We start from the raw sequence: 10,017 nt of genomic DNA, 5'->3' as shown, positions 1-10,017 counted from the left end.
TTTCGTGAATGGAGAAACAAGAGTTTCGCCAGCCGTCTCGCCACCTCTCTAGGGCGAAGGATTCCCGATTCCCTTGTCGTTCCCGAATTCCCTCGCAGTGCCGGGCGTTTCTCCGTCAGCGCCGTGGATGATGTCAGAACCAGGCATGCGTTGCTGCACCAGACCGAGTGCCTGCCAATGCGTGTCGCCACTTCATAAGCTGCAGAGGTTGCCTTAAGGGCCCCCGCAAATCGTCCTTTCTCGGGTTCAGTGGGTTTCCTATCTAGTTCCCGTCTCGGCAGAACTTCTTTGTCTTCACCAGGTTCAGCTCCCCTTCGACCCGAATTCGCTCTAGCGTCGCGCTTCAGTCGCAAATCTTGCTTCGGATCTGCTGTCGTCTCCGCAACTGTCTCTCGCTGAATTTTCCCCGCGAAATGCTGCTCGTGAAAAAGCCACAAGTTGTGGCGAGCTCTGCCCAGGGAGGCGCCGGCAGCGGCGGGCGTTTGTGTGGGAGGGAGCCGGCGCGCTCTGAGGAGACACCGAGTTCCTGCATTTTCCTCGGCGATCTTCCTTGCCGCTCGGCATCCCCGACAGAGGCGCCCGGCTCTGAATTGTCTGCTAGCGCGAAATCAAAGCGAGAAGAAGGCCCGGGGAGGATGAGTATGCCCTGCCTCGATTTCGAGGCGGGCGAACAAGACGAGAATGCTGCGTTGGTTTCTAAGGCACGAGAGAAACGGCCACGTGTTCTTCCAACGGCCATCTCGAGCTGTCCCAAACTGGACTCTGCTCCACCTGTAAGTCCCGTGACCTCGGATATGTCTGTGGAACGGCTGGGAGTGGCGTCAGCGTGTCGCGCTGCGGAGACGCAAACCTCCCTCAGAATCGTGGAGTCTCTTGTCACAACGCGAGCCACACGATCAGACCGCGGTTGCTTCATTGCACATTATGGTCAACACACACAGTTGTTCTTTGCGAAGGAAACCGTGGAGATTACTGCCCAGCGACGGGATTCCGAGTTACCTTGTGTTTCCACGAGGACGACGGATTTCGTGCATCTCGCTGGGCTGCTAGATACGGACATCGCGGCGTTTTCTGTCTCACGTTTTTGCAGATGAATGACGGAGGCAGGGAGGTATTCTTTGGGAACGGTGCGTCGTGGGACTCATCGCCACGACCCCCGCCACATCCTTCGGATCCCGGCGCTCCCTTCTCGAGTGTGTCTGGCGCCCAATGCACGCAACCGGTTTCGTGTTCAACTCCGTCACCGTCTTCATGCACTGAGTTGACGGCCGCCTCGTCCCCGTTTTCTGCACCGTGTTCGTCTTCCCTTCCGTCTTGTTCGCCTTCGGCTTCTCTGTCCTCGTCGCCTGTGGCCCTCTGCTCCCCCCCGCCCCGTTCACTCTCTGCGGTCACTCCCTGTCAAGCCTCTCCAGCCTCGTCCGTCGGTGCTCAAGACACGCACACGTCGGCATCTGTCTCCGAGCCCCAGGGGACTGTCCTTAGTTCTTCGCTCCTCGCTAGCCCTGATTCGGCGGACAGCGTACTTGCTCGCGACGCTGGATGTGAACGGGTTCTGTCCCCCAATTCCTCTCCCTTCCTTACATGTGCTCCGTGTTCGCCACGTCAGCGAGACGGTATTGAGACACGCCCCGGGCCGTCTCCGGTTTCGGGCGGCTGTCAGGAAACAGGCTGTTTGCAGGACGGGACCGGTGGTGAATCTCCGTCGTCTCCTCAGTCCATGTCGCTTCCTCCCTCGTCGTGTGCCATTCCCCAGGCCTCTGCAGGCTCGAACACAGAGGAGTCCGCTCGTCACTGCGCGGATCAGGTGTGCGCCTCGCTGCAGGTGTCTCCTGCCTCGTCTTCGTCGCCCTGTCAGGCCGTTGCCATCGCGTGCTCGTCCGCGTCGCAGCCTTTCACTTGCGTTTCCAAATCCTCGCCAGGCCGACAGTGGGCGTGTGAGCCTGGGGTGTCTTTGCCGTTCAAGCCGCCGCCCGGTGGCGAGCCGTCTGGAGCGATGTTGCCCGTGGCGTTAGACGCGTTGACTGTACATGGGCAACCCTCAACGCACGACAATGGTGCCGTTCCTCGACACGACGTAGCTCGCAACGGGAGAGATGGGGACAGACCAGCTGAGCCTTCTGGAGAGGCGCCTTATACAGGCGTGTCGGTTCCGTTGGGCCGTAACTTCTCATCCGTTGCATCTGATCTTCGCTCCCCGCCTCGAACGCAGAAGGCATTGGGCCGCCCGTCAGACGCGGCAAACTCCGTTTCGTCTTCCCCGTTTTCTCCTGTCTCTCGGGCAAGCAGAATCGGCCCTTCGGAGTCATCGGCGCCGGCGTCTCTCGCAGACGCACAGCACACAGGGGAAGTCAGCGCTGCTGCGGATGCGGTTTGTGGGGGTGGTGCTGGCGGAGCGGAGCAAGCTAAATCACGTTTGCGGTTTAATTCCTCTGCAACAGAAGACGCTTCCGTTTTCCCCTGTCCATTGGGCTCTGCGTTTTCCCAGAGGGTGCGTGGGGGGGAGGGCGAAGCCAGGCTAAACGATTTGACCAGTGCATTTGAATTCTTTCGACCTCGCGCCTCTCCGTTTCCCTGCACAGTCACCCAGCAAGCCGAAATGTACATCCAACTGCTCACGGGGTTGGTAAAACTCCGTGCGTCTTTCTGGCGCTCGCCGAGACGGTCGCACGCGTTCTCATTCCATATTTTTCAGATTCAGAACGCAAAGAGCGACAGCGATCTTGTTCCGTATCGACAGATTTTCGAGCCCCTTTTCAGTCGTCTGGGCCTGCCGCTCGCTCACACGCCAGCCGTGCCACACCTTGCAGAGTGGGTTCTCTTGAAGAATCTTTCATCTGCCAGAGAGGCCGAGGAAGAGCAGAGAGAAAACGAGGGTCCGGTGGACACCGAACGCGGGCAGCATGGAGAAGCTGCTGCCGGGAGACAGTCGAACGGGGGAAGCAAAAGACACGCAGGGGAGTCAGCGTCTGCCTCCGGGCGAAGGCATGCGCGTAGTGACCGCTCCCCGCCGCCCTCGCCCAGTGATGACGACGTCGTCGGGCTCTCTCCATTTTCAGGTGAAGGCGTCGAAGGTCAACGCTGTTCTGCCTTCTCCCCGCTGCAAAGCGACAGAGAACGGGAGGGAAGTCCAATCACGGAGCTCGTGAAGCAAAATGGGCCGCCGTGTCTGGGGCGTGCTCTGGAGGACGTCTACCAGGCCTTAGACAGTCTCTTTATGTCTTCCAAACAGGCACACGACCTTTGTATGACACCGGCCCTTCCAGAGGGTCTTTTCGAATCGCCTCAGGATGCGTCGTCGGTGGACAAGGTCCGTGGCGTACAGCCGACCCGGGGCCTGTCGTTGTCGGCCTTTGCTGCCGAGCGTCTGGGACCGCCCCTCTCTCGTTTGCGCTCAGGAAGTTTAGGAGAGACAGAGAGGCGGTGTGTCGCGCCAGTTGCAGGGCGCGGTTCAGGGGCAGTGACCGCTTCTCTGTCTTCTCGCTTGAGCGGCTTTTTCCCTCAGCCGCACGGCAAGCAAAGCTTCTCCCGATCAGGTGCCTCTGCGCTGTCTCATCCAGATCACGGACTTCGGTTCTTCCTGTGCCCTGGCGGGTTAACAGGCAAACGTGACTGGAGAGGGGAAGAGCTTCCAGGGGGACAGCCGCTCTGTCTTCAGCACGATGTTCAGATCTCGTTTGGGGAGGTGCCGGCTTCACCTGCTTCCGCTGTCTCAGTCTCGCTCCTTGTCTCCCCCGTAGGTCAGACACTGCAGTCGTCGTCTGGTGTTTCGTCCCCGCCTCAAATGCATCGTTCGCCGTCGTCAAATCCCCGCCAAGACGGCACCGGAGCTCTCGGCGCTAGCGAGGTGGGCAACGCAGCTGCGCCTTCTCAGGGGACCTCCGAGCTGCCTTCGGCCCATCGCCCAGTCGTGGGCCTGTCGGTGGTGGTACCAGCAGGAGCGCCGCCACGCAGCGGAAAAATGACAACACGGGGGGCGGCACCGGCGACTCAGGCAGGGGTTGATCCGGGCGCTACTTCAGCGGAGATGCACCCGTCAGGTGAAGTTGCCCACGAAGGGAGAACGATCCCTCCCTCTCTTCAGGCATCAGCCACAGACGCAGCGTCTAGCTTTCCACCGGTATGCGGCGCAACGGATGCGGCAGCGACGCCATCTTCCGGCCAAATGGCAGACAAGACCCGAGTCTCGGAAGGTATGTTCCTTCCAGGGGGAGAGGGAAAACAATGCATCGGCGGTCCGATGGAGGCTTCTGTGTCCTCCTCCCGTCCTTCGTCCCTCACATCTTGCGGTCAAGGCGAGGGGTCGTCCGGTTCTGCGAACGCGTCTGTCTGCCGCATGTTTCAAGATCAGCAGCCATACCTTTCTCAAGCGATTGGGTTGCTGACTCTGAATGTGGTGAGCCCAGGCGGAGGACCGGGAACCATCGCATCAGCGTGCGTCTCCAGTCCCAGTCCAACTTGTCTCCGCGCAAATGGGGCGCCGTATGCGGTCTCAGGGGCGGAGCAGCCCCAGGCGATGCGGCGGCGGGGATCATCTCAGCCGCGCTCGCACGCCTCGCTTCACCCCTCTTCTCTTGCGGGGTCTGCGACTTGCCCGTCATCGGGCGTGCATGCGCCCTTCAGCCCGACAGAAGCGACCGGACAGGGGACGGTCTTTCCGGTGTCGCTGGAGGCGACGTCCGTGCCGCCAATGCATGCCAAGCGCGGCAGTGGGCGTGTGAGTGCGTCGGCGTCTGCCGCTGCCCCCGCTGCCCAGTCAGGAAGTGCCGTCGCCTCTCAGGAAACGCGAGCGCCTCCCGCTGGAGACGGTGTACAGTCGTCCGTGGGCCAGGGCGGCAACGAGAAGGATCATAGGCCATCGGGCAGTGCGGGGGCTGTCTCGGGCACTCCTGGGGAAGGAACCGGAAACAAGCAGGGCGTTCCGCTTTTCTCCTCTTCTTGTGGGGTGCTGCCCTCGTGTCCGTCCTCTCTGCCAGTCGCCATTTCGTTGACACCTCTCCAGCTTTCCCAGCTGCAGATCCACCCGAGCAACTTGGCCCTCTTCACGAATCTTTCTCTTCCTTCATCTTCCGCGTTGCTGTCACACGCGACAGGAGGTGTGCCTTCGCCCCTGCTCGTGACGGGAGGAGGAAACGTTTCTCTTTCCCAGCTGGCGTGCTCGGGGAATGGCCAGGCTCCTGCCAATGCTTCCGCCGCGTTTCCGTTGCCTTCATCCGCCGGCGACCCTACGTCTAGTGTCTTTGGCTCTGCGCAGTCACAGGGGGCCACCGGTTTCGGCGTCCTCCCTGCCCCAGGCTTTCTCCTTCAGAATCTGTCTGGAGCGTCTGGAGGTGCGAACGCGTCCTCGCCGCTCCGTACGCAGGTGACGCCTTCCGGTCAGCTCTTCCTCTCGTATTCGCTCCCCTCAGGAACGACGCCAGGCGCCGGCGCCAGTGTGAGCAGTACAGCTGTTGGACGGACGCCGTTTGGCGGCCTGAAATGTGGCCCGCTGAACGTCCCGTTTCTCCGATTCCCTGCGCCAGCGACTGCGGCGGGTGCGCCAGGGGCGGTCGGCGCTGGTCGCGAGCCAAGCGAAGCGGCTCAGTCGACAGGATCGGACTCACGCGCGTCTTTATCTGGTGGCCAAGGGACCGCACCTGTCGGTCGCGCTATTTCGGCGGTCGCTGGGGCTCCGGCTGCGTCAGCGGGCCCAGGAGTCCTTTCTGCCGCTCGTTCGGTTGCTTTCTGTGAGCGGCGAAGCCAGGCTGGCAGTGAGAGGCAAGGCGAGCTCGCTGTGCCAGGAGCTCCCTCGACGTCAACTGTAGGGTCCGAGGGGGACGCGCTGTGCAGGCCGCCCGGCAGCACGACCCAGAAAGTGGATGCATGTGGGGCAGACGAGGAAAGAGGAACCAAAGACGCGGGGGCCGGTTCAACGTCGGACGCGACGTCTCGCTCTCCCTTCCCGCTGTTTCAACTCTTCCGGAACGGCTGGTGGGCCACGCCGATTCCGCCAGAAGACCCTCCGCTGGACCGGGATGCAACGGAGGCGCTGCTGTCTTTCCTGCCGTCTTTCCCGGCGGTGGTGTACGACAAAGAGGAGCACTGCTTTTTTTCGCTGTGGCGGATGAAGGACGGCCTCGTGCAGAGGCGCCGATGCGAGTGTGCCCTTCTAGGCGTGAGAGAAGCTCATCGGCAAGCCGTTCAAACCGTCTGTCGAGTAAGCTTGAAGCACCCCTCCAACGGAGGAGTATCCAGAGTGGCGGTCCAGAAGTTGTTCGCTGAGGAGCGACAAAGAAACTGTGGACGGAGGAGAGACACAGACAGCAAGCCTCGCGACACCAGGACGCTCAGGGCGTTTGCGGGTCTTCACCGGCGACGGTTCTAAAAAAGTCATGTGTTTATTACAAGGATTCGTGAACCAGTAAACAACAGGCGGTCGTGTGGAGGACTGGAACGGAGTGTTTATGATCGGTTGCATGTATGCAACAGAACTAGCGGTATGACCTGGTCGGGGTTGTTCGATTAGCAGAGGGACAGAAAGCAACGAGGTTCGATATGCCACTGCTCCCCCTTACCCACCACCGCCATACGATAGGGATTCCGATCCCGCTGGTGCCACCGCCGGGCGTGTGTCAGTGCTGGTACCGAGTGCGCCGACCGAAGGCAGAAGAACGGTCATGAAAGATATTTTGTTTCGTGTATCTCAATTCGTTTCTCAGTTGACTCGTCGGCCACCGGGCGTCGTGTATGACTGCAAGAGTGGGAAGTGGTCCGTGTGCGTCACGCGACACAACGGCCGCCATCGCGCCTCATTCTCGGTGAAAAAATTTGGTTTCGAGGGCGCCCACGAAAAGGCTATGGACTGGTAAGAAACGAAATTCTGGATTCGAAAGTGGCGGTGCGTCTGTCGCTTCCGGTGGATAGATTTGTCCTCATGAACATGGACGTGCACCGAGACGGGGGACTATAGCGGCACGCCCTTCGCAGGAATTTAGGATTCAACAGATGTGTGATGCTGCGCATGTGAGGTCCATGAATCAACGTTCGTTTTCGCAAACTGGACATTCAAGATAATGTTCGGGCGCACCTGGTTGGACTGTACACCACACTGAAGAACCGCTATCTGCCTCGTTGTGAAAACGGCGTCGCGTGGCAGCTACCTTCCGGCGTGTTCCACTTTCTCAAGCGGATGGTATCCCGAAAGTGGCTGTTTTTCATATGCGATGTTCACAGCTTAAGGCAACATAGTATTTTGTGAACCCAGATGCCTACCGGTGCCACGAGGCGGGAACCGCCTCGAGCCTCTAACTGTAATGGACTCCTCAAGCGTATCCATATGCATGTACTGTTGTATTATATATATATATATATACCCGAGGTACTGTGTACATCATAGGCAAATGCAAGTTTGCCATCTCACGTGTATGCATGCAATTCCCTTCAGGTACGAGGCGAAGCGAGTCCAGTTGGGCTTGCATGACAATCCAACATGCGCGGAGATCGTTGATTTCGACGCGGGTGTGAAGGCGAACCCTTCAGCTCTCCTGGATATTGTCCGAAAGGCTGTTGACGCTGCCCCGCCTGCACAGCCGGTGCGTACCTCGTCGCCGAGGCAAAAAGCGGAGAACGCATGCGAGGCAGACGAAGGACGCGAGGGCAACGACAAAGACAAGAAAGCAGATTCCGCAAAGGGTGGTGAAGGTGATATCTGCTCCCGACCTCTCTCTGCCGTTTCGCGCGCTGCGCGATGTCCAGGCTCCGGTGTGGAAGCGAACGGAGCTGAGGCGGATTCGTTGCCCCTGGCCGCGTCCTCGGGTTCGTGCTCTTCGTCGTGTTCTGCAGCTGCTTCATCTTCCGCATTTGCGCCTTCAGGTGTGCGGCAAAACGGCGCGACGGCTGTAGTGGGGGACAGGGAGGAGAACAGGACGAACACGAGTGTGACAAACGATCAACATACTCACGTCAAAGACGGAGCAATTGCCGAACTGGAAGTAAAAGAGAAAGGACAAGCTGAAGGAAGTCTGCCTGCGCCAAACAACGAGGCGTCCGTAAGTTCTGTTGTCATCGCGTCGGTTGCGGGGATCCAGCGGAGACCCGAACTGTGTGATGACGGGGAGAAAGATGGAGAGGTGAAAATGCTCGAACAAACAGAATCGTCAGTCGCAGGTCCAGTGCTCAACAGTCCCCGCGAAGGAACGCCTGGTGCGACCTCCGTCTGCGCCGCCCCCAGGGTGTTTGGAGGTGACTCGGCTCTTGACTCTTCCGTTCTACTTCGTGAATCTGCGTCGGCTGTTTCTGGCTCTCTACAGCCGTTTTCAACTGATGCGCAGCCTACAGCCGATTCACGCCTTCCCGTCCCGCTGACAGCCTCCCCCGTCACTGCGTGTCCCACCCCCTGCCGTTCGCCGCCGCGGGCTTCCTCTAGCTCTTCTCCGGCATCGTCTCTGCTTGTATCTCCTGATGCTACACTCGCCACGCCTATCTTGTCTCGGGATGCGACCGCTGGACCGGGGCCGGCCAACGATGACCAAAAGGCGCTGTGCTTGACGCCGCCAAACGAGTCGATGGCCAAGGTAGGAGAAGGCGTCGGGATGACTCCCAGCAGGGCGCAGATCGACGCCGCAGGACTGCCAAATTCCAGTACTGTTAGCGAAGCGTCAGGGGACGCGGGAAGGTCCGTTAGACCGGCTACAGGGGATGGCAAGCAGTCCTCGGCGGATGACTGTTCGTCAAAGGCAGAGAATACAACGTCGGGCTCGCAGGCCGGTACAGAAAAGTTGCATTCGGTTTCGTCGTGTTCCGCCAGCGAACGAGACACCGTGAAGGAGTGTGCTGCCTCGCTTGTTGAAGGTGCCGCGCCAGGCACATCGTCTCTTGCCGTGTCAAGCGAGGCTGTTTGGCGTCCGGGTGGAGATCTGACAGGAGTCCGTTCTCCGGGAGTGTGTGCTCGCTTCGATGAGAAAGCGGTAGGGCAAGATGCACAGACGCTGCCTTCAGCTCCCCCGTCTCATGCTCTCCCAGCAGTGGCAGGCAATTCAGAACGGCCGCGAACCCCAGACGTGCCCTGCGGCGGAAACAGCCACGGGGAAAGTCCGCGCGACCTTAGTTCGTTGAGTGCGTTTTGGGGGCGTGCAGTGGATCCGAAGAACAGGGGACACGTGGCAGAAGCGAGCGAGCGAACAGACAAGGGAGACGCAGAGGAAGAACCTGGAAATGCACTAGAGAGGAATGCCGAGTGGGCCCCCAGGGCGGCAGCGAAAATGGGTGACAGTGAAGTCTTGCGGACGGGCCACGGTGCCGGTGCGTCCGCCGGGCGTATCTCGCAATTTCCTAACGGCATGCACCACGGTAGGCAAGACACACAAGGTCCGAAAGGGAGCAATTTCGATTCCTTCCCGCCGGAGGACCGCGAGGCTGCCTCGCCTGTGCTGTCGCCGCGTGCCGAGAGGGCGGGCAGTGGTTGCGCAGATCAGCTGATGGTGAGTGTAAAGACAAACACAGAAGGCACTAAAGGCGATGGACCGGAGGCGAGAAACCTCAGCCTTTGTGAAAGTATTTCCCGAGAAATCAAGGCAGGAGGCGAGGCCGTCGGAGCCGATTCAGGAGCAAGGAAACGAGCATGCGAGGGAGGGCCGGTGGAGTTCAAGAGACGCAAACACGGAACTGAAGGTCTCTCAGCGTGTCTCGAAATGGGAACTCCCACGCTCTGAGCGGGCATGCTGAGTGTGGTCAACCAGACAGTGGGTACGGACTGAGCAAACGATGTGGCTGTCGCTGGCCTGGCGCAGACATGGCTCGTCAGCGTGATGGTCGGGGGAAAGCCATTTGGTGCAAGCTGATGAGGTGTAGTGACACCGAGGACTTCTGCTGCGCCTACAGGCGGCGTTTGACCAGTTACGCGCTTGCTCTTTTCGTGTGGAATACAAACGAGGGACGCGAACAGAGGCGAGGGCTGATTTTGCAACGGGTTTTAGGGCTGATTTAGCAACGGGTTTGGGAGGAGAAAAGATGCGCTAGCCCTTTGAACCGGCGTACACACCA

The 10,017-nt window shown here is 59.9% G+C and overlaps 1 protein-coding gene across 1 annotated transcript; it reads left to right on the top strand.

The window, feature by feature from the left end:
- Positions 1 to 1,090: 1,090 nt before the first annotated feature.
- Positions 1,091 to 9,686, top strand: NCLIV_021360 (uncharacterized protein; the record flags this gene model as incomplete). Its single annotated transcript, XM_003882331.1, has 3 exons — positions 1,091 to 6,193; positions 6,696 to 6,841; positions 7,421 to 9,686. 3 exons carry the CDS (start codon positions 1,091 to 1,093, stop codon positions 9,684 to 9,686), a joined length of 7,515 nt encoding a protein of 2,504 aa, XP_003882380.1.
- Positions 9,687 to 10,017: the final 331 nt, after the last annotated feature.

Source organism: Neospora caninum, chromosome VIIa, assembly GCF_000208865.1.
Source record: "Neospora caninum Liverpool complete genome, chromosome VIIa".
Classification (NCBI taxonomy): Eukaryota; Apicomplexa; class Conoidasida; order Eucoccidiorida; family Sarcocystidae; genus Neospora; species Neospora caninum.
The sequence above is the reverse complement of the archived record's forward strand: the minus strand, read 5'-3'. Positions and strand labels throughout refer to the sequence as shown.